Source organism: Manacus candei, unplaced genomic scaffold (genome assembly GCF_025592945.1).
Source record: "Manacus candei isolate 608988 ecotype Guabito, Panama unplaced genomic scaffold, ASM2559294v1 h1tg000048l, whole genome shotgun sequence".
Taxonomy (NCBI): Eukaryota; Metazoa; Chordata; class Aves; order Passeriformes; family Pipridae; genus Manacus; species Manacus candei.
The window spans coordinates 6,392,809-6,417,696 of record NW_026138096.1 but is presented as its reverse complement, the minus strand read 5'-3'; the positions used below and the strand labels follow the sequence as shown (position 1 = coordinate 6,417,696).

Below are 24,888 nucleotides of genomic sequence, written 5' to 3'. Positions count from 1 at the left end.
TGTCTCTCAAATGACTGTTTCTTCTCAGAAGTGAGGCCTTTGAATTATAAGGGAGAGTTGCATGGAAACATTAGCTCAGTACAGTAGCAATGAAGCAAAATCCTATACTATTAATTTTTAGGGAAGGAATAGATGAGTCCATTGTATACATTTGTGGTTTCTCCATACCCGGTCTCTTTATTTTAAAATGTTCTGATATATTAGAAGAAGAAAAGATTCAGAAAGGTGTAAGAAAGTGCAAAATCATGGGTGGCGTAGAAGAAGTAGGTGGAATTGACTGCTCACTCTCTCCTTCGGGACAAGAAGTCGGCACCATTAATTAAAGGTAGCTGGAGCCAGGAGCAAAACAAACAGGAGAACACGATTGTTCATGTAGGAGGTGAGTCGGTCTGTGGGATGCCTCACCACTGAGTGCTGTGGATGCAAGAAATTTGCATGTCCTGGAGGGAACGTGGACAAGTATTTGGAAAAGACAGCCACTGGGGATTATTAAGGAGACAAGCCACACCAGGTTCAGGAAATCTCCTGAACTAAAAATACCTGGGGTCTGGGAGGACGTAATCAGGGAAATGTCCTATGTGTTGCCCTGTGCTGCTTGTCGGTAGACTTCTGTGTGTGGCCACTACTGGAAACTTAATACTGGGTTTGATAAACCCTGGGTTGGAACTGATTATGTTGGCAGGCTCGAGGGTGGACATTGCTTCTCCTTGACTGGGGTACTGTGGGAGTACCCTTGGCACAGGAAGCTGCATTACCTTTCGCTTGGCGTAGGCTTGTTTGTTTGTGAAGGGCTCGCTGGCTGTGGTATCTCCTGGCGCTGGGTCACTGCCCCGGGTGTCGGGAGCATTCCCTGGTGGTGCTGCAGCTCCCTGTGGGAGAGGGCCCCGGCCGATCCCTGCTGAGAGCTGCTGCTGCCAAACAGATCGCCCATGCAGTTCCTGGGTGGGAATGAGGAACTGGGCAACTGGTTTCGTGCCTCTCCACCCCTGCCCTCCCTTGGCTGCTCTTCCTGTTACCTGGTATGTCTCCTTGTCTTGTCACATGCTAATGAGGGTAAGAAGGGATTTTTGTCCTGTGAGACCTGGTTAATGTTAGGAAATGACTTAAGGCTTTATTGAATGAACTGCATTGGTATTTCTAGAGTGTAGTCACAGAATACATACGGCACAAATGATAGCACTGTAGCTGTCTGTGAATTATTTCTGTCTCTGTCTCCATGCTTTAACTGCTGGGATTTTGGCTAGGACTTGGTACCATTTAATGTTCACTGTCCTTATGCATTTATGAGTCCAGTGAAGTTTAAAAAAAAAAGGAAAAAAAAAGCCCTGAGCCACCTGTGGAACTTCTACTAGATGAACTATTGCTTTTTATTTAGTATTAAACCATGAAAACATTTCGTAAGTGCTTCTGATACTTTAAAAAATACAGTAAAAAGCCCATCCTCTACTTCCCTCTGGACCGAGGAATTGCTGGAGAATGGTATTTAAGGATTACTGTTGGGCATGCATTTCTTTCTGAAAATACACAGATATTGCTGGTCTGTCTGGAGAGTAGGTGTGGCATTGAAAATTATGAGAGTAATGTTTCACTTGGAACATGATCCTTGTAAATGCCAATGCCCTGCTTACTCAAAAGAACACGGAGCATTTTGGTAGGATGAGATAGGTTGCACAATATGCATACATGTGATTGTAATCATACTGAGGCACGTACCTACATGCCAGAAACTGCAAGAAATTTGCTGTGACTCTTACAAGTTTTAGCAATATTATTTTAAAAGTATTTTTAGATTATATTTTAAGTATTTTTAGTAGGGATTGATGACCTAGTTCATTCAGGTAATAAACTCATCAAAGGGGAATGTATTGAAAAAAGAGAATACTTTGGATGAGAAAATGCTGTTGACTCAGTCCTTAAACAAGTTTGGACAAACCTTTATGACAGAGTCCTGTAGGCCCTTGCTGAATGTATTTTACATTAGCAGATTCCTCAGCAGTGCTGTTGTCTTTACAGAGGCTTTATTGTTGCACAGGACCTGCCTAAACACCGTTTTGAAAGCTGCCTGTTCCTTTTGATGAGAAGATACAGAACCAGTATTTGAGGGCGGAGAATGTGCTGGGGAGGGAGGAGAATGGGAGAGGTGTTGATAGGGCAACAGACAGAGAAGCCTCATTTTTTCACTGGACTCTGGAAGAAGTAAATATGTGTTCAGAAAGAGCGTAATAACAAAGTTGAAGGGGCTGTTTCTTAACAATGAGATATTAAACCATTTATACATGGAGAAAACTTTTACTGATAGTCAAGTGTCTGTAAGTATAAAGTTTTGTTTGTCTAAAGCGAACAGAAAACGGGAATATGTTTTAATGAGTAGCCTTCCGAGCTAAGAAATCTTGCAGTGAAATATGATAAGTTTGTAAGTATAAGTATTTAAGTTGACTTTTATATATGAGCTCTATTATGAAATTAAGAATATGCCATTTTTATAGACATGTTTTAAATCTCTCTTTTGCAGCATCGTATTGCTTTTAAAATGTGGAGTGAGTGTATTAGATACACAGATACTTCTCTAAGTTTTTTGTAAATCTTTCACTTAATTTTCATTATACTTGCACGTGTTTCCGCAAAGCAAGAATGTCTTGTTACAGATAGAAGTTACCTTACATTGTTACAGCTTTTTTAAAAAGTTGTGCAGCTAAAGTTATTTTTCTTCTTCCAGCTGGATTTTTATCCAATAAAATAGAATCCACATGGTATGAGTTATTAAAATAACTGAAAATAAATGAAAAGTATTTATAGAATACAAAATTTATGAGGTGTAGAGATTTCAGATTGGTTTTAGTTTCTTTTTTGCTTAGAAAACACATATTTTGCAAGTAAGCATCCTAGCTGTATTATCAAATTTTGAAATTATAACCTTATTCTTTATGTTTATGTAGCTCAGAGTAAAATTGTCTTAAATGCTAAAAGTATGGCAACAAAATTATCATATTTTAAAATTAGGAGAGAAAGAAACACAAAGCTTAGAAAGATATATATCCATTTTTTGCTTAAAATTTAGTAATTTTCATGTTCAGTTTTACATTGTTTTCCTTAAAATCTGTTTATTCTTAGAGGCTCCATCTACAGCAGTAGAAAATTCAGAAGTGGCTTAGTGTGTTTCAGTGGTCTGTCACTTATATCCTCTTTAATATGTAGTTTACTTTCAGTTTACTGTTGGATTGCAAGTCACCTTCCATCTAGATGTGCAAGTTCTGCTGTTTCTGCATGTTTTTATTAGTGGAGAGAATTTATTTGTCTTAAAATGTTGATCAGTGAAGGGGGGGAAATAGTAATTATTTACAAACATTTTTGAAAAAGTGTATTTTTATTATTGTCACTTTACAGTCAGGCACTATACAGTTAATACAATATGGCTTTTAAAACCAAATACTGGTTTTTAGAGTGGATTTCTGGATGGCAGATCCTGAACTTAATACTTGAAAATGTGTTCATGAGTCTCAGCAGTGTCGGCAGACAGCAGAGGGCACTCGGAACAGTAGTTTGCATCATTCTCTTTTCTTCCCTGAATTTGCTGTAGGGGAAGTCTTAGTTTGACAAGGCAGCTTGTATTTCAGTTATTTATACATGAACAAATTCCAAGTAGTTTGGCTTGAAAATATTTTCGTTAATATTGCATTGGAATAGGACTTTTATCTTTAAAATTGGTAGAGGGAATCCACAATGTTATAAATGAGAGAATCTTTCCTCTTTTGATCAGTAGCACATATGGGGTCTGTTTATTGTTGAGGAGGTGACAAATCATTGACAGAAATATATCTAGGCAGATTACAGAAAATTTGGAGAATTAGGAGAAAAAACCATTTTATTTTATAGCAGAGTTTTCTTAATTTACGTGTAAGCTTTTTTAATAGTCCTGCTTTTTATTTCAGTAACTGGGGTCAGTGAGCTAAATCATATTAACATATTTTTTCTCTGGCTGTCATGCAAGTAGTTGTTACTTTATTATGACATAAAAAGTCAATACTTGATGAGATTTAAGATTTTTGATAGTGCATTTTGCCAATGTCACATTTACTTTAGGGCTGTGTGACGAGGAGCTGGTCCAGGGGGTTGCCTCTTTCTAGTTGCCTGGTGGTTTTTGAGTGTGTTTTCTTCTTTTAGGAGTCAGGGTTGTATTAAATCCTATTAATCTTTTGACAAGTTAAAACATATCAAGGCTCCCTGTCATTCTGTCTTTCTCTTCAGTTTTTTCTGCTCTGAAAACAAATGTACAAGAGAAAATATGAGCAGGAAGTGGAGGGAGGGTAGAAGAGAAAAACAGATCAACCTTATCTGGGGTCTCTACCCCTTCCCACAGTTTAGCTTCTAAACAGATGGATGTGGGTTTACAAATGTCGTCTTCAGTGTATCTGAATAAGGCTTTTAAAGCTGTTGTACCATATTTTAACACTTTCCATTATTAGCTTTGCAAATTAACATTTCTTGTGCTTTTGACCTTTGACCTTTGAGTTGCCTGCCTGGTTTACAAATATGCTACAGAAAATCACAAGATTTTGTATCTGCAGCTGCTGAAATAACCTGTGAAAATATAGAGGAATATGAATTTTTTAAAGGGCTTTCAGAGTCACATGACACTTCATAGACATGATCATTAATTGATACTGTCTAATTGGTAGAGTTTATTTTCAGTCTTAGTAGAGTCACTGTATGGAAAAAATGTGGACATACAATGAAGTAAAATCAACAATTCTAAGGTCTGTTTAAACTAAGGGATTATTAGGTTTGTAACGCCAAGTGTGAGTGCCCAGAATGTGTAAAACATTGCCCACCCACAGTGTTCTGAACAACATTCACGGCAGTTCCTCCAGGGAGCTTCTGGTCTTGCAACTACATCCCATTGCATGGGGGTTATTTTTCTCTTACTCGTTCTTCTGGGTAACATCCTCACTTGTTAAAACTCTGCCAGTACTTTTGGTCTTTCTAGGTGATTCCTAGAAGTTTTAGGATAAAGTAAACGCTCAGGATAAAAGTCCTGTTTTGTGTTACCCCAAAGGGATGTTCACAGGGAAGTTCTTCAGGCATTTGTGATCCATTTGTACTTATCCACTGTAAGGATTATTTTGCACCTGGTCACCTGCATATTTGTAATGGTGTTGCTGTTTGGTTAAGGTATTGACAGTGAAAATACATTCTGCATCCCACTTTGTTCAGTGTCAAACAAAATGTAGTATTTAAACAGCTCTGGCATTTTTTCTTTATAAAATTATACATTCTAATACTTGTCCATACACAGGAAAACTGTTCTTCTGTGCAGGTATCACAGGGCATTTGCTTCTGAAATCCTAAAATAATGGAGGGTGTAATTTGTAAAACATATTTCTTCCTGTCTGCCTGCCCATTTGTTTCCATTGCATTTTGTTGTGGTATTAAATACTTGTAGAACCATTCAAAGCTGCAGTGATGTGCCTATTCAAACAAGTAATCAATCACAAAATTAAGTTTGACCATTGCAGAAATTGGCTTATGTCTCTGAAATGCTTGTTAAAATATGCTTCCTCCACTTTCACTTGCAATTAACGTAAAATTTCTTCTCTGATCACTCTAAATTAAATTGAGAAGATAAAGTTTTTCTGTTAACCAAGTTTCTTCATTCTAAATCCAAAAATGGGAAGATGTGCAGACTTTTGCAAGTCAATCATAGCATGAGATATCGAGTGAAGGCTCTTGTTCTTGTCTCATTTTCTCTCTTTATAAGTTCAGAGTAATATTTACCTTCTTCATAGGGTTGTTTTTATATTAGGGGCTCAGCCTAGGAACTGTATGGATGTGGGGTATTCCACATGCTGCACTGAACAAGGGAGAAGGTTCTTCTTTCCTAAACGACTATTAGTAAGTCCACCTGGGGTTTAAGGACATCCCACTAGCACAAAAATGCCCACTAATCATTCCCAGTTTGCAATTCTGGTGTTTATTTTTAGCAGAAAATTGTATTCTGATTGCTTTAAAAATAACGGCGGTGAATGGTTTAGATACGATCACTGTTTACGTGTGGACAGCAGCAAACTTCCTGAAATCCTATACTTTCCATACAGAGTCTCTTGAAGACACTGCTGTCACAGGCAAGTGAATAGCACTTCCCTCTTACATTACAAGGAGCCTGTTTTGCTCTCTGTTCCTGAGGCACTGTGCACAGAACTCTCTTGACATCAGTTGAGGACAGGCTCAGGTAGCGAGGAAGGAAGGGCAGAATAGCAGTTGGTTTTTGAAAGGAGAATTTTGTCTTTAGTGACAACAGGCTACTCCGAGGTTTAATGAAATCTGCCAAGTCTCCCTGTACTGCGGATTTTTATGTGCAATTTATATTGTTAACCACTGGAAAGTTAAACAGAATGGACCATTTGAGGTCCTACTTTATTCTGGCTTGCATTATGTAAACCTCTGAAAATAGTGGTTTACTATGTAAACGTTTCTGGAACTAATGTTAGGGTGGTTAAGTAGTGTTTCTCTGAAAACTGTCTTGGAAATCTCTTTTATTGAATACAAGACTATCACAGGATTCAACGTCATTTTATTTTCTTGATTTGTTATAGGAAATGTTTTAAAATACAATCAGCGTGATTTATATAAAACCATCGAGCTTTTCTGGTGAGAGATAATTGAGATCTAATCTGAATCCCTGACGAACCACAGCTTCCTGCATTGGCCTGTTGCTATTGGTAACATAAAGGGAGTAAAATAGAACTTCATACGAAATGCCTTTAAACTTTACTGGCGTGTACAGGCATGGAACAGGGGTGAATTTTTTAGTTTAATCTTTGAGAAGCCGATGTGATAAGGAAATGCTTTTTCCATATTAAGTGAAGATGAATTTAGGAAGAGTACTGTTAGGAAAAATAACTGCTGTTTCTTACGAAGAGCGGGTAAGTGATATGAATTATATTTAGCTAAAGCAAGGCATCGTTGCAGTGAGAAATTAGTGGAGGCTATTGTTACTGGCAAGAAGTTAAAGACTGGTATCAGCTTCAGAATGCTTTTTACTTAGCCTTTAAGCTTTTTTACTTTAAAGTATTTGAGTTATAATTCCTTTGTAAATGCAAACATTGGATTTTATTATCAGAGAAAAGTAATCTTACTATGCCAACTAACACTGAGATTTCTATATGCATTTATGAGCTGTGACCAATATGTATAAAGCTAAAAAATCAGTATGTTTATAATATGTGCCTAATTTTTAATTCTGTGCAATGTTTTTTGTATATGCTTTCTGTACCATTATATCAATATTATATCTTGATGTAAAACTGTATATATTTTGTATATATCTTTATCAAAATAATTTTAGGGATGGATTTGGCACTTAAGGCACGGTGTTTATATGTGATAAGATTGGTTTTGTTTGGGGTAAAAAGTTGAACATTTATTTCTTAAAGGAATTCCAAATGTCACATCATTTATTCTTATGTTGTTTTTATAGATTCAAATATTTGACAAAAATATACTGTACATATTCAGGAAGGTTATTGTACTGTAGTTTTACACTATTTTTTTTTTCTTCAGAAGTCTTGCATACAGAATCCTTTTGTATTAACTATTATAAATACAATTTGGTGATAGAGAATTGAAAAGGGAAATTGTCTAATAGTCCTCTTTTAAGTGGCATTCTGAAGGGGCACCCTTCTCAAAGAATTCTAAATCATGAAATAAATTGCAATAATATTTTGAAATGAAGATAAAAACCTCTGTAATATTACTCTAATTTTTAGGTGAGAAGTACATTTGAGACTGTTTATTAGAAGGAAAATCTAGCAATAATTTATAAGTAACATGGTTTTATTTTTTATTTAAAATGTTAGAATAGTATATACTATATTTTGAGACAGGATCTTCATTCCAGAGATCATTGGAGTTCATGGTATAAGCAAAGCTGATGCTGTAATGTATTTAAAAGGATAAAAATTTGTGTATGTAAAGTAAATCCTGGAGTAATGTGACTGAAGACCTTGGGATCCACTTGTAATTCGTACCTTGGCAAAAGGATGAGTGCCTTCAGGTGATTTAAGAAGTAGTTTGAACAAAGCTGGATGCAAGCAGACGGTCAGCTGAGTGACAGGCTTTCCCTGAGCTAAGTGACAGAACGTTTGAAAGTTGACTCTTCGTATTCAGTCTGTAAATACTCAGTGCTTCATCTCTCTTAAAGAGCACAACAGGATTTCCAAAGTTATTTTGTATACTGAAATCATATGAGAAAATCAGTTTAGAAGGCTGGTGGAGCTAAGTGTGCTGTTGCAACCTGGAAGACTTAACTAGAGGGGGGCTTTTGTAAAATAGTGTGTGGTATGATACTGTACTGGATAAGTAACAGATGCTGGAGGCAACAGCCAGAGAATTCTTTGGATGCTGCAAGATGCCTGTATTGGAAGAAGGTGTGATTTAGAAAGGAGACACAAAGAGGTCATTTATAATCCTTTTTATTCTGAATCTTTCTGGGTGCCCAGGAAAGGAATAGATGTTTCTGTTTAGTCTGTGATTTTGTCATTATTAGATGGTTAGAGTAGGAGAGAGAAATACGTCTTCACTCTCCTTAAGGATTTTTACCCTCCCTATCTCAGAAGGAGTGGGAAACAGAGATGTCTTTTTTGACTCAGGAAGGCACTCACTCCCACTCTGATAACAGAGATGATTTCATGTTGCTCCATTTTATTGCTAAGGCCTGGCATTTCCCTGTATGTGTCACCGCTCCCGGTATCCCCATCTTTCTCTTTGTTCTACTCCATTACTTAAGCATAACTTTGGCTTGAATGACAAATCTTGGGGTGGATGCACATGTGGATTTATTTTCTCGGTATAATGTCTGGGATATGGGTAGGGTAATTTTTGGTTTTCTGCATGATGGAGTTATGGCAGAATTTGACAGTATCTAGTTACTTCCCTGGGACCTGATCTATTTGAAATGGAAAATGTAAGATGGAACTAAGTGGATTTTCTGGATAAGAGTTTCTGTCACCTGAAAGTTGTCATCAGACTAGCTTCATGTAGGGGTTCCTGCATTATTCTCCTTTATGCCCTCTTTCCCTTTGTACCCAGTTGTTGGTGCAAGAGACTATGTCATCTACTTCTATTCTGGAAAAAAAAATTATGTACTTACAAAGTAGTTTTCTCCCTGATAATTATTGTAAGCTAAAACTCTTTTAGATTTGCTGCAAGCAGATCATGAACATGACATCAAAAGCCTTCTGGGCCCTTCTGGTTTTTCCACCTAGCAAAGAGAGATTATACAAAGAGAAATTTAACATGTTTTCTCTTATTCAGAACATTATGCTATCAAATGTATGCTGAAGCATTTGCCAGTTTACAGAGACCTAGAGTGTCTTTTATGGTTTATGATAACTGGGAAGCCACTGTTTAGCTTGCTGACCTTGGCACTGAGCTTCTCACTTGAACCACAGGAATCAAGATCCTGCCCTGAAGTATCGAGGAGAGAATTGCATCCCCTAACTTTGTGTGTGTGGGCAGTGTGTGTCTGTATAACAGCAGCTAATCCAGTTAGATGAGCAAGCAGAGTTCCCATGAAGAGATATACTGGAAGACATTCTAGTTTTCCTACATTAGATTTATTTTTAAAATTTTTGTGATTTGTTACCATCAGATTCCTGGCATATACCACGTGCTTTTTCCTAAACCAATTTGGAAACTGGGGTAATTTGAAGAACTAATTTCAGATCTTATCTGGTTGTGAAAGATTTGAGGGTTGCATGCAATTAGATTTTATCTCTGGGTGATAGTTCATATATACATTCACAACATATATGTTCTGTCATTTGGAATTAAATACTTAAATACTTTTTAAAAATCTTCACATTAGCACTAACTGGCACAAAGTCATCCCTGTCCTTCCTCATCTTTCAGAAATGGCTACCTTACATAAACTGTTCAATTTTACAGCTTTCTAATACACATATTTTTCTGTAGCTGGTTCTTAATATGTATGTAGTGTTAAATTTCATCAAATGATCACACTTGGTTTGTGTAGTAGATCAAATTTTGTCCTGAAGAGCCTCCAGTGGTGGTAAACATAAGTGCTGAAGAATGAAAAACAGCCCCCAACATATAGTGTATTTTTAAAATGAGATCATCATAGTATTTAAAAAAATCTGGTCTTGCAACTTATACCTTTAGACAAATCTAGACAAGTTTCAGCTGAACAGTTTAGAAGAGAAACTTCTTTGTCTAAATGTGCCGTATGCCATTTCTGAAAGGTTTATGTTGAGATTTGTAAGTACTCACAAATGTGAACATATTACTGTGAGTTCTTACACAATAATTACAAGTTTTAAGTTTCGAGCTGGTTTTATTGAATTAGGTGGTTTTAGTTCAGTAACACAGATGAATTTAAAGAAACGTTATTAAAATCAATTTTTTTTCTATGATCTCTAGAAGTAAATGGATAATGCTTGGAACATGATAGGTATATTTAGTGACACTGTAATGTAAAATACAGTTTCTCCTACAGGTACTTCTTTAAAAATGTCTAAACATAGTAATTACTAAGGCCTTGCTTGGAGAGATTTTAAGATGTTGATACATGTAATGTAACACGCATTAGCCAAAGCATTTAAAATAATCACACAAAACCAACCCAAAAAAGGTGTGTAGAAAGTTCACTGCATTAACTTATGGTAAAGGGTTTGAGGTAAAACTGTATTTCAGTGTCAATTAATGATTGAGCTTTTCTATGAAATTACCCCATTTTCCTTGTACAATAATATTTTACAATTGTTAACTTCCCAGTTTTTACCAAAAGTACCGTGAGTATTCTTTTTCCTATCATGAGAATCCTATTAATTTTACTTCATACCTTTCAAAAAAATGAAGGTATTTGCTGTTTGAATCCAGATTCATTCAAGCTGCCAAAGTAAATGACCATTCCTAAAACATATATATTTTGGAAGTACTTTTATTTTTTTTATGTCTAATGTGTAAACTGATACTATTACTTTACTTTGAGTCATCCTTTTCTTCATTCTTTGAGAAATGACATTGAAGTTGTTTGTTCATTAGCTGTACTCTGTACAGTGATGTGACTAAGAAATTAGAAGCAATCATATTTATAAGCCAGATTTCAGTAATGTAAATTAAATTTTCTGAATTACAAACATGAATTAAGTTACGGCCTCTGAATGCATAATATGCTTGCTAGACTTATGTGCAAAAAGGAAGTAGAAAAGATGTCCTAAGCCTCACTGAAGAACTGTAACTAAAACAGAACTACTTTTTTCATACCTGAAACAAAGCTATTAAAGTGAGATGCTTGGATACACTTTTGTTTATATTATTATGCTTCGCAGATCCAAAAACCTTTATTTTTGTGTAGGTAAGCAAGAGGTGCCATAACTGTTTGAATCTTTTTCATGAGAGGTGTATTTGTGTTTATCTGAAGTAGCACCAGAGGAATGATGTCAATAGGGACGAGTTCAGACTTTGAAACTTCCAGCACAATTGTGTCAAAGACCAGATCAGATCCTCTCTTGGAGAGGTGGGTGCTGAGGCCACAGCAATTTATAACAAGGGATGTTCTTCAGATAGTGTTAACAGCATGTGAGATCCTGCAGTGAAATAGTGGAAGGAGAATAATTAGTCTTTTAAGGATTTCCAAAGGGTTTGTGGATTTTGAAGAGTGGGAATGTTTCTTCCCAAGGCTGGAAACTACAGACAAACTATGAAGAGACAGCTGTTTGCTTGAGTTGTGTGTATATGTATGTATCTGCTTTTTTTCTTCTGTTTGTTTTCCATCTTGAAGAAATTGTAGATATTGTAAGGCATTCTTTCTTAGCTTTTTAAAGAGCGGTACAAAAGAGAATTTCTTTTTAACTATTTAGAAAGTTACTTAAAGGGACCAAGAAAAGACTCCCCAAACTAAAACAAAAATGTTTTTTAATAGTCATTCACAAATCAACACAAATCTAAAAATCATCTGCCCTCCAGACTTCACTCAGTTGAGTGTCAAGGTGCAGGCATTTGAGTACACGTTTGAGAAATGCTCACTACTTGGATTTAGAGAGGTGTTAGCTGCCTTGAGATAATTTGTGATCAAAGATGAGAAGTTTAGGGTAGTTAAGCACCTAAACTTCCAATGTTTCACTAGAAGACTGATTGTCCTTGAAAATGTACAATACTGGTAGAGATGGTGACGAGTTCTTACCTCTAGATTATTGGAAACACTTTGAACAACCTTTTCTCTCTGTAGCAGTCAGAAGTGATGGACAGGGGAAGTTTTCAGAGTCATTTGAAATATGACAGAATACTGAATTTTAATTCGACATATCTCCAGATGTTGCAGCAAAATATAATATATGAGGTGTTGTTTCCATTTCAGGTCTTTGCAGGTCAGTTTTAGGTGTCTACTTTGTCACATGTACCAACAAATTGTCTCTGCTCATCTAAGAAGGACTTTTGCAAGCAGTGTAGCTACCACAGCAGGAAGTACTGTAAATACTAGTGGGTTCAAATTCCTGGACAGTAGTGGTTAAAAGGCCTGGGGTGAATTTCATTGTGGGGAGGAATCACCTGTGAGAAAGCAACAGCTGGTTTCTTTAGATTTTCCTCACTAATGCTATCTGTTATTAATAAGGTGATAAAACTAGCCAACACTTCAAATATTATGTGAAGCTCAAAGATTTCTAATACTTGCCATGAAACTTAAGTAATACTTCTTTTTCTCTTTCTTATTGCAGTCAGCAACTGTTTCTGATGGAGGTAAGCTGAAGCTTGTTTTTACTTTTATAATGAAAAATAACCAATTTTCCACATTAGGCAACATAATATGTGGTAAATAATGTGATATATTACAAGATGTAAGTCCAAAGTGGCACAGAATTCTGTGACTGCTTTGGGAGCTGTGCCAGTGAAAATATTGCAGGATTGTGTTCACATGCTTTCACTGGTTTATTTGCATAATATTTTTATGACACATTTATATATGCACGTTTTTATTATAACTAGGCTTCTTTATTCATAATAATAAAGAGGCAGAGCTGGTAGAGGTTTTTGTAATTGGATGGTAGATAAAATCTCATTCTCTATTTTATTGTCCTTTATATACCTTGTGTGCTTTTGAAGAGATGTTCTAGCTTCTAAGTTGTAAGCTGTGTTGGAACATTTGTTGATGTTGATGTTGAAATTGCTTAAATGTGATGCATTTTGAGAAGGGGTAAGTAATTTGATATTTGTAAAATCCCAGCATGGAGCTTTTGCACTTCTGGAATACTTCTAAGTAAACTCTTCTTAATTGCACCTAAGCTTGTTTGTTTTAATTTTAACATGCCTTTAATGTTTTAAAGGATGTCCACTCTTTGTTAAACGTTAGAAGATGATTTCTCTGAAGCTTTGAAGTTAATTGAAACAGTTTAAGTATGCTTCCTTAATGGAATAAAGAAATTTGTATAGTTTAGAGTATACAGGAGATGGCTTTTCTCCTTGTCTTTCTTGGCAGGAATTGGTTCACTCCATCCTGCAGAGAAACTCACTTACATACATATTATTACATTTGCTATTCTTTGACAACAGTACAAGACAATTTTATTAAATAAAAGGCGCAGAAGGGAACAAACTGTGTTGCTCTAACAGTGAAAATTGTTGCTCTAAGTGAAATTGCAGAAATATTTTGAATAGTAAGGATAATTTTTTTATATTACACGCAAATGTAAATGCAAAATTAGCAACACTATTCACAAAACTTCATCATTTGTCCTAATTTCTGATTCCTTGCAAGACTAAAAGTACACTTGTGAGAAACATTACTGTTTTGGTTCTTTTGCCAGAGCCATTTTCCAATGGTTGGCTGACTTTGTCAGGTATTTTCCTTCTCTACTGCTGACACAGTCTACTGCTGTACAGTACTTCTATCTGGATGAGAAGATAGACTCTGTGTTGTATCTGCCTTGTCTGCAAAGTGAAAAAACAACAAAACAGAAAATAATAGGGTTTATTCTGCTTTCTGTTTCTAAAATGTAGCATATGTTTTTGTGGGAAAAATGTGTATTTTTCCCCCCAGATGTTACCTGCTTGATATAAAAATCGAAACAAAGCACAGACTTTTTGTTTCTGTATGTAGCCCAGGTGCTGAGGGCCAAAAATTTGATTGAACTTTTTTAGTTAAAATGGAAAGTGCTTATGTCTTGTCTCCAAGAGGGTTCTTTCTCTATGTTAATGAAAATTATTTTACTTCTGTTGCTTATCCAGACTTGGAGATTCCTGTGATAGTAATCATATGATACTAATTTCAAGCTTTTTATGCCTCCAGCTGAAAATTTATTTTAAAAATTCCACTTACTTTCAGATCTTCCAATATGACTTTTTTATCGCATTCCAAATCAGTAGGTAACTGTTTTCACAATTAATTCTATACAGTTTTGTGAAGTCATGAAATCTAAGGGCCATGTAAGGTTGCAGAGGTGAAAAAACAACCAAGAAGTTATATGCAATTTTCTCCTGAGTGGTATTACTTATCTTTTCAGCTAGTTCAGAATATTTAATGTGAACGGTCTCTTCATTGTTAAATGCTACTTAAGAAGGGGGTGTAACTTGTGTAAGAAATGGTAGTTGAACTGTACTGAATAATATTGAATCAATGCTTAACTACCCACAAAATGGATTGGAAAAATAGGAACCAGAGAGACTGTAACCAGAAAAAGTGAAATTAAATAAATTCCTAATTAATTTCATTTAGAGTTACCTTAGTTGCATTGAGTAAAAAGCTCTGATTCATGTCTGAATTACATTTTCCAGCTTTTACTTTTATTATGTCGCAGAACTGAAATTTTTCCAGTCTTCCTTAATCTCACTAATGCATTAATAGTTCCACAGGTTTACACACTTTTGGGCATTTCTATTTTAAAGCAGTTTTAACTAGTGTAACCATTAGTACAGCACTGCATACTTCCCTTCCTAGACTAAATCTTTATCATGACAGAATCACAAAATGTGGGTTGGAAGAGACCTTAAAGACCATCTTGTTCCAACCCCCTGCCGTGGACAGGGGTACTTTGCACTAGATCAGGTTTTTTTAAAGCCCCATCCAACCTGCCTTGACACTTCCACGGAAGGGACATCCACAATTTCTCTGGGCAACCTGTGCCACCGTCTCACCACTATCACAGTGAAAAATTTCTTATATCTAATCTAAATCCACCCTTTTCCAGTTTAAAACCATTACCCCTTTTTGTCACTCCATTGCGTTGTCAAGAGTCCCTTTGCAGCTCTCTTGTAGCCCCCTTTAGGTGTTGGACTGCTGCTCTTTGGTCTCTCCAGAGCCTTCTTTTCTGCATTATATTACTAATTAATATTAGTATTTTACATATAACTAGATACTATAAATACTATTGTTAAGCTTTAGTCTGGGAAGGAAATTCATGTGTAAAAAGTAATTATTATGTGTTTATATACATCCCTTCAGTGTAATAGGAGGCACAACAGCTCTCTGTACATTTTCTTTCCTAGGTCAGTGAAGCCTCATGTCATATGGCTTTTATTACATTAGAGGCAGGCACTGGAAACCATCTACCCCTTGTTGTGTTTATTTTACATGGTTCTCAGCTTGTGCAAGGCTGGGATGTTCTTACCAGCCAAAAGTATGCACTTGGGCTTTGCAGGATAGGTAACGTGTAGGAGATCGAAAATTAGTGTTGTTTCCAGAGGTGGTGACCAGTAGCAACTCTTAACTGTAATTGATTTGCTTAATGAATTGCAGGCAATCGGAATGCAAACTGTAATAGTGCTTAGATGCAAGATCACTGCTATAGATCATCTAATCTGCAGCACCTATGCTCTAGGAATAGCAGAAACCATTTTATGTTACTACAACGACCTGTAATTAGCAGGTTTCTCTTACTTCCCGTCTCAGAAACTGTCCTTTCCCGCTGACTGTAGGAATAGTGAGTGTGTACACAGCACGCAGGCTGCGGCTGATGTTTTGAGCACTGTGCCATCTGAATCATCACAGGGATGATCAACAGTCCCCAGCTAATGTGTGACTTTGCTGTTTATACCTGGATGGCACTTTACAAAGGGAAAACCGTAAGGTCAAAGGACATATAACAGAAGTACTTCATCACTCATCTCCCAGACAGAGGGGGTGAGGTATCTGAGCTAATGAGAATGTCTTAGTTCTTACCTGCTATTCCCTGCTGAGATCAGTTCCACGAAACTAAAGCCTGTTACTTCCAAATATTGCAGCATAACAGATACTAATGCACATTTTTTCCCCAAGATACTACTTTGCAGTAGTTTCAGCTGATTTTGCCTTTTAGTGTTCATCGCTTGGAAAGAATTTCCATAAGCAAAAGTATTCTTAAAGACCTTTTTGTAAGGCATCTGATGTTTGCAAGAATAAATAATGTAAAACTCTATTTTAAAAAGTAACTAAAGAAGGTAGAGCAAAAAATTCACAATGAAGTACAAAATAAAACAAACCCCTGTTTTATGCTTTTTACACTCTAAATAGAGATGGATTATTTCCTCAACAGGTATGTGACTTATTTGTCAGTTCCGCTGGCTGTGCATGCTTACTGTAGCTGTGTTCCACTGTAACATAAATAATTCAAGTTCCTTTAGCAGCAGTGGCAAAAGGTCTTTTCTTTAAATTATTTATGTAGCATTTTATAATGCTTTGTGGTAAGCATACTATTGCTTTCCTCTGCTTGAAACCATGAGGGTAAAGAATCAATTTGTTTAGAATGGTGTTAGAGGCTCCCAGGAATTGCTGGGGGGAAGTGCTTTAGCTTCCCTCATCCCAAAATTTCAGAGGAACAATGTGCTGTACAGTAAGGCTAATCTACACCCAATGGGTTCCGGGACGTTACAGCTGAACTTGGTATGGATTCAGAAGGATGGCTTTCAGTGAAGGGCTTGAAGTATTTGATTAAGTGGCACCACAGTGGTTCTTATCAGCTTTACCCAGGTAATGTATTTAGTGATTAACTAGAATATCTTAATTATGTGAATGTACGTGTTCCGATGATTACAGGGAATATGTTGAGCTTCTCACAATAATAAGGATTTGTATGTTGAAAAATATATACAAAATACATAAAAATGCATACAAAAATGCCCTTTGTGAATTGTATTCAGGCTTATGGCTTTATATTATTTAAATCAAAACTTTTGAAGCCATCTTATCCTGACTACTTTCAAGATTAGTTGATTAAGTGCCTGCATTTTCTTACATAATGTTGTTTTTGTAAAATATAAAACCAAGACCCTGCACAGGATGTATAAATACAAAAGGTGTAAAATACTGGGTTTTGAGGATTTTTTAGATAGCTTTCTGTGTTAATTCTGTATTTGAAAAAGGTAATAAATGAAACAATGAGTTTGCACCAAAACTAGTTTTTCTTCATTAGATATGGTTGATTTCAAACAGAACAGAAATAAAGTTAGGTCCCTGGGATTTGGGATGCTTGAGCAAGGAGCCTCTTTTACAGGTAATACAAGATGAGTCGGTGCTTCTGACAGTAAGGACAAAGGAAGGCAGGCATTTGGAAATTTCACAGCACTGCTATTGTCCGTGCTGTCCATGCAGAGTTGGGGTTTTTCACATTAAACTCCTCTGGTATCCTGAGATTCCCAATAGGTCGTTGTCTTTTTTTAAATACTTTACGAGGAGGAAGAGGAGTCCACTTTGCACAACAGCCTTGTGATTAGAATGTATGAGAGTGGGAATCAGGGCTCTGTGTTTCCTCTGATGATCATCACAGAGTGCTCATTAAACAAAATATGTGACCCGACTGGAAAGCTTCTCCATTCCCACTTTCCAAGGTGGGCTGTGTGTACCTAGGAATGCATGAACTGCGAGAGTCAGGAAACCTGATGCTGCAGTCTTACATTGGAAACATTTCTCTGCAAGAGGAGTGGAGCAGGAGTTATGGTTTATACAGTCTTCATTTAAGCGTGATTTCGATACTTTGGGTACTAGTGTTAGAGTCGGGGAGATTTTTTTCTTTCCATCTTTTTCTCCAGTTCTTAATGGTATATCTGCACTAGGCTGTAACTGCTTTAATTGCAATTGTTTATCTGTGTGGTGAAACAAACTACAACAACCAAGCCTTTTCTGAGAAACAGCCTTGTTCTGCATTGTTTTCAGGTTGACAGGTACCCCAGCAGAAAGCTGTAGAGATTTTAAAAGCAAACTGACTGCATTTTTGCTTTAAGGGAAACCAAAGCAATGTCAGGTATAAATTCAAACAATTCTTTCTGAAAAAGGTCTGAATTAGCTAAATAAAATCGACCAGAACAGAGACAGTTTACTGGGAATGCGTAATCCCTTAATGCTGTGTTAACACGTTGGAGGACCCGTGCCAGTTGCTCCACGGTTGTTGGAAATACAGTCTTATTTCAGTTCATTTGTGTTTGTGGGACCTCTGGAGTCGGCAGCATATCAGAGGGAGGAGAGTCCAGCGCAGTTTAGAGTGAGTGTAACTGAGGAGCTGGTAGCAATGAAAGGTCGTTAGCAGTTACCCCCTGGTGTAAACACGCAGAGGTAATTGCAGTTCGGTCTCCCTGCTGCCATGGGGAAATGGAACGGCTGCCACTGGGAGGAAGGGGAGTGAGGCTGACCGGCTGATGGCTGCTCTGCTGCCTCTTTGCAGTCCCTCCCCAGTCCTAAGGCACTGTGACTCCTTGGTGGAGAGCCGAGCACTTTGTGTGGCCGCTCCCTAATTTCCCTCCAACAGCCAAGTAGGTTTCAAGGGTTTGGGATGTGGGATGACAAAGTCCTCTCAGACTTTGCCTGAAAGGAACAAGGAAATTTTCATCATTCATCACTGGAGAACACTGGGGATTGAACCCTCCAGGAGTGAGGCAGTATCTGAAACTGTTCCAGATCTATCAAGGAGTGGGTGTCTATTTATATCCTGGACTGTAAAATAAAACATATCCACCTGCAGAGTTAAAGCAAAATACTTCAGATAATAAATTTAGATATCATTCTCTTCAGATTCACATTAGCTTCTTTCACAATAGTTTCACTGTGGTGACAGCTATTCTCTAATGAAGCTAACAGTTGACTTGGTTATGCTCTTTCATATACCTTAAAGGAAAAAAGTGAATAAATATTTCTATAAGAAAATTTGGCATTATTTGCTGAGTATTTGTAATTAGCTTTGATTAATATGGTGATTAGGCAAAGAAAAATGTTTATATACATGATGTGTTACTATTGCCCTTAAATATTATCCTCGTTGAAAATATAAAGTTACATTTCATTCTTCTGTAATCTAATTCTGTATCTTTGTCTTATTTGACTTTTTGTCTTGAAAAATAGCTTTGCATACAGAAACTCGCAGTAATTAACTGTTATGTCTTAGTGAATATTTCTGAGCTGCAGAACATATTAAAAAAGAAGTTTTAGAACTTTTAAAAAAATTTTTTTCTTATCTTTATGACTATCTTTATAACTTTTTCCTATGCTTGTAGCTGTTGTTTAGTAGTGCTTTTTTTCAAAGTTCATAGTTCCAGGGAGGAACAGTAGTGTTTTGTAACATAAAGTTTGGAAATGCAAAGTGCTTTCAAATATTTATGAAAGAAAAGGAGACCTCAGGAGGTCTTATAAAGTAGTATTTTTGGTGAAATTACTCCTTGCTTTAGTTAATCCAAGTGAATAACTGAGGAAAATAATAAAAATGTCCCTGTAAAGAATAGTCCATTTCTGACTTGTTGTGAATTCAGTTTTCTCAAACAGCTTACATTTCTAGTGAGCTACATACTTGCTTTTCCATTTGGCATAAAATTATTGAATATACCATCTATTTAATGTGAGGATATTATTTTATCACATCTTTTACTGCAAATTTTTCAAATAATTGAATGTCTGGGTTTTTTTCACCCCTTCATCACAGAATCTTATTCAGTTTGGCATCTTTAGTGTCACCTGTCCTTTGTGTGCCCTGAGAGATGTAGGGAGCGTGCTGTAAAAGGGCATGCAACGAGTAAATGACAAATTTGTGAATAGGACCCTGTTGTAAGCAGTTCCCTCTCTTACTTTGAGCAGCCATTTCTTTCACTTTTCCACTTCTGTGAATAAATGGTCACTTTAAGATTCTGTGTATTGTGTTGACTGTGACAAAGATGGTCTGGGGTAATACTTGAATTATTAGTTAGGCTGCTACACAGGGTTGGGTTTTCCTGAATTCTTTATGGGTTCTTGTTAATTTGTTTTTCAGAATACAAAGAGCACTTCTGTTTTTTCGAGGTCTAAAGAATCTGGTCATTTCTCATCTTGGGGTCCCTAGATTATTCCTGTACGTTGGCTGGAGTCTGGAAGGGAGTAAGAGATCCCTGTTTTTATTAGAAACCATAATAAATTGAGAATCTGTGGTTTGATACCTCTACCTGCTGTGAATGAGGAAGGCATCCATTACTAGCTCATTTTCTTGAGTGTTCTTTTACTCAATCAAATCCTTTCCTAAATTTTCAATATTTAACAGGCATCTTTTATTTCCACATAAAATTTCACAGATTCCCTGTCTCTACTGATTTAAGTGTATATGAAGTTTTGCTATCTCCTATCACCAAATAGATTTTTGCCATTCTGGTGAATGGTGGGTTCTTGAAGGTCTACCTTCATTGAATAATCTTATGAAGGAGTGCAGTCCACGGGGTGAGGAATGTAAGCAGGAAAATTTGCCCGAGGTATTTTATTTTTGTGGAGGTATTTTATTTTGTACCTGCCTTTTGTGCTTCTGACAGGGGACTGCTTTTAAGACACTCATTTAATTTTCTTTGCAGTGCAGCAGAAGAAACTTGAGAGATGTTTGTGGTTATTTTTTCTATGAAAAAATGGAGAGGGATATTTTGAAGTCTGCACTACTGTGAGCTTGAGCAGGAGGTGTGATAAATCAAGTAAACAGTGTTGAAGAGTAAAAGTGAATAGCACTTTATTGACAGATTTGTTAATTTCTTTTATTAACAGAGCTGAATAGCACTGATTTAAAAGACTGCATCAGTGAGAACAGCCTCAGTAGCAATGCCAGTCTTCCCAGTGTACAGAGCTGTCGGCGACTTCGAGAAAGAAGAGTTGCAAGTTGGGCTGTTTCATTTGAGCGTCTTCTTCAGGATCCTATTGGTGTTAAATACTTTTCGGTGAGTTGTGAGAGATGATAACAGGCCTTTCAAAACAGATGATACTGCTGCAGTAATTTTGCCATATTCTTTTTTCTTTCTTTCTTGACACTATCCTTACACAGGAAAAGAGACGGGAGTTCATTCATGCTCAGTTGTTATCTGAGCACCTTTCTAAGTTTAAATGGGTTCACAGTTGAGTTAGAGTTCCTAGTAATATACATATTGCCATGCATTTCTGCATAGCAGAGGTTTCATATGGAAGCTATACTTTGTTTTGTCTGTGAACTTTAAGAAAACTTCCCTATTTTGTAAAATGTTATTTTTATATCTGTAGCCTTTGCACAAGAAGAAGGAAGTAGTTTCCTAAGAATGGGTAATCTATTTACATTTATCTACTGAAATGTTGAAAGCCATGTAGATTTTTTCAATGATATAGTGGCTTATTTTCCTGCAAAAGGCTTTTAGAAATACTTTTTGGAAGTAATTATGGTACCTAAGAACACTTGATAAAGCTGCACCTTACAGGAATAGTGTTGAGTATTTGCAAAGCATAAATTAAGCTGCTTCACAGCACATTTATAAGTTGTAAATAGCATCATCTCTATTTTACATGCAAGGAAATTGAGTGTATACACTTTTATTGCACTGAGAGTATGTTACTGATTCTGAATATGTTACACAAGGACAGTTCGTGCTGCCCAAATAATTTTCACGAAGAGAATATGAAGAAACTTATGGTAGATTATTGGAATCTGCAGTAACTCTGAAAGAGTCCTTTACTTGATACAAAAGTATTGAGATATCAAAATGGTTAATAAGCAGACTTGTGTGTGAACTGGCGTGGGGACCCAAAACCTGCAAGAAAATGAAAGCAAAATAATACACCATATATATTGTGTTCCCTGGTTTAGCAGAGTAGCCTTAGAGTTATCAGCATTTCTGCTTAGATACTGAGACTTCTCGTCAGACTGGAAGAAAAATTACAATTCTGATCTGATGTTAGAGTCCACCTGGAAAATGATGTGATTTGTGGGGATGCTGCTGTAGGTTTAGTAGACTTTTCTAATGACTTGTAAACCATCACTAAACTTATGTACACTTAGGAAATTGCTGCATCAATCTTTCACTACTGCAGATGTTCAAAACATATTAAAAACGTAGAAAGTAGCTTACGACATTTTAATAAATATTCAGATTAAAAGGTTAAAGATACATTTTGTTTCACCAAAATGCAACCTCAGATGCTTTGGAAGTTTTACTTTTCCCCTCCATTTTATTCTAGTTAGAACTTATTTTTATGAACACTGCAAAACTGTGTGTGTTAAAGAAATACCCAATTTAAAGAAAAATTAGGGAATGTTAAAATTTGTTGTGTGCACCATCATTTTCTTGAGGCCCAGGAGATGTCCAGAGCCATTGCTTAGGTTCATTTGCAACCTTCGTTGTCATAACACTGTGGAATGACAGATTCTGCCAATATTCAAGAACACTGAAGCATCAGCATTTAATTCAAGGTTACCCAGTAAGCATCTTGGTGTGTTTAGGATCCAGCATGCATCTGCCTTTCCTGAGGACAGCTTTGTCACAGAGCAGGAATTGCTCTCTAAGAAGGAGAGATTTTGCATGTTTTGCAAATACTCACACTTTGCATAATAGCCTGCTGATCAGAGCAGTCAGCCAGGAAGTGAAAGACCTGTTTGCAGGTTCCCTCCTCAAGGGGTTCAAACCAGCACCTCCAGCTTCCCAACCATGTGTGGCAACTGCTGGGCTGCCTCATGTTCCAACTGGGGCACCGCTTGGTCTTCCTGGTGAAGCCGAAGTGTTGTACAGGCAGCTGTGCCCAAATCATGTGGCCACAAAACTAGCAAGTGGGAGATGGACTGTAGATTGCTAGTGAATGCACTGAGTGGGGAAGTAGGCAGTTGTGTTCCAGTTCCTGCTCAGTAATTTGATTCTCTTTTAGTATGTAATTACATGTAAAATGCAGAAATGTCTCCTGACTGTTCTCTTTTATATGTTTATACTATTCTCTTTTATATGCATTAATTGTCTTTTATATGTTTGGTGTCACAGGTTATGTATCTGAAGAACTTTTAATTTAAAGAGAGTTTGCTAGGTGATTTAGATTCCCTGTATTGTAGTTTATCTCAATTGCTTTCTTACAGTTGGAGTCCCTAAAGTCTGCGTAAATCTGAAAAGCACAAATAAACTTAAGTTTTATGTTTTTTTTCTGTGGAGATTCTTCTTACATTGCTTTCTGAGGCTGCCTTGTATGATAAGGAAGCTTCAGTGATACCAATGTAAGTTGATTGAAGGTTATGGCTCGTGGCTGACTTAGAATAAGATTTCTAATTAACCATGGATACCTTAAAGCTCTAAAGTATAAACAAGCGTGGTTCCAATTATGTAAGTGCCTAGATAAGTTTTTAGAGGATGGAGTTACTTTTGCTATAAATTTTTCCTCCAAGATGATAAAAATGCTTTCATTTTAAGATGCTGAGAGAAAATACAGATTTGAATATGGGACAGTTTGTGGTCGTACAGGTTTCCAGCTGAATCAGTACCAGTCTTCATTTGGACTTTAGGATGCTATAACATAAAAGTTGTGATTATTGTGTGTTGTATGGGAGATTTATTTATTTTTTTCTCTAAATAAGTATTTTCCAGGGAGAACCCATGTAACCACATTAGCAAACAGTGGTAAAAGATTGTTGTGTAGTTGCCATGTGATGCAGAAAGACACTGTAATGAATACAGAATTATGGGCACTTCTCGATAAACATCTCCTCTGTTATATCAGTAGAACTGCAATTAAAGACAGTTTCCAGTGTAATTTTTTAATGTAGTTTATAAGTTATTTAAATTTGTACTAAAAGTTTATTCACTAGTTTATACGCTACTTAACATGACATTTCAAACTTTGTACTAGCAAGTGGTTTGATTAATTTGATGGATTCTTCTCAGTTATACATGCTTAAAAAGAAATGAGAGAGAGGAGAAGCACTAGGTATGTATTGGACATGCCTTGATTTTTACGTTAGAAGAGAACTGGATTGTGAGACTGATTGGAAAGTTACCATTGTGCAAACGTACCAAGCATTATAAATAAGTTGTTTGAATTGGCAAGTAACTTTTCTTTGAGACATTTATTTATTTGTTTATTTTTTCCCCTAGGAATTTCTCCGGAAAGAATTTAGTGAAGAAAATATTTTATTTTGGCAGGCCTGTGAATATTTTAACCATGTACCTGCACATGATAAAAAAGAGGTAAGTCAATGTTGTATTTCAGTACATTGTGTTGTCTCTTCAAAAATTGTTACTCCTTCAAGATTATTGAAATTATTTGAGCTGTGCTTGGTCTTTGTATGTGACATCACTAAAATGGGGTTGGCTGACCTACATTTAAGATGTTGGGTATATTTAAACTGCAGCAAAGTGCGGAGGTAGCTCTGTAAAAATGAGGTAAAGTATCCTGGATGTTGGAAATGGCCAGCTTTGGTAGCCCAGAGCATGGGAGTGCAGAGCAAGTTAATCTAACATGTCAAGGAAAGCCCTCTTACACTCTTTTAGCTAGACTGCCCCCACCAACCAAGATAATGTGTTTATAACTAACTTAGATTGTCTGCTGCTCTAAACATGGTCATGTTTGTTCACAAATTATGAGAATCTCCATCTCCTCCTTTTAAGGTAGTCTGGCATTGGTCAGGCAGTTTAGGTGAATTTTGAATTTTGTACAAACTGGCAACCCTTCTGTCTACACCACAGCCAAATCTG

General features: G+C 36.5%; 1 protein-coding gene across 10 annotated transcripts in view; it reads left to right on the top strand.

Annotated features, from left to right (window-relative positions):
- Positions 1–24,888, top strand: part of RGS12 (regulator of G protein signaling 12) — an 89,713-nt gene that overhangs the window by 30,481 nt on the left and 34,344 nt on the right. For 7 of the 10 annotated variants that reach the window (XM_051798302.1, XM_051798301.1, XM_051798310.1 and 4 more), the window contains 3 exons: positions 12,732–12,753; positions 20,963–21,132; positions 24,289–24,381. In XM_051798302.1, the coding sequence (XP_051654262.1) occupies positions 12,732–12,753; positions 20,963–21,132; positions 24,289–24,381 (285 nt within the window). Of the gene's footprint in view, positions 1–524; positions 1,020–2,124; positions 2,310–6,163; positions 6,921–12,731; positions 12,754–20,962; positions 21,133–24,288; positions 24,382–24,888 lie in introns of those variants that run through there. The other 3 variants (XM_051798307.1, XM_051798309.1, XM_051798308.1) reach the window with 3 other exon arrangements.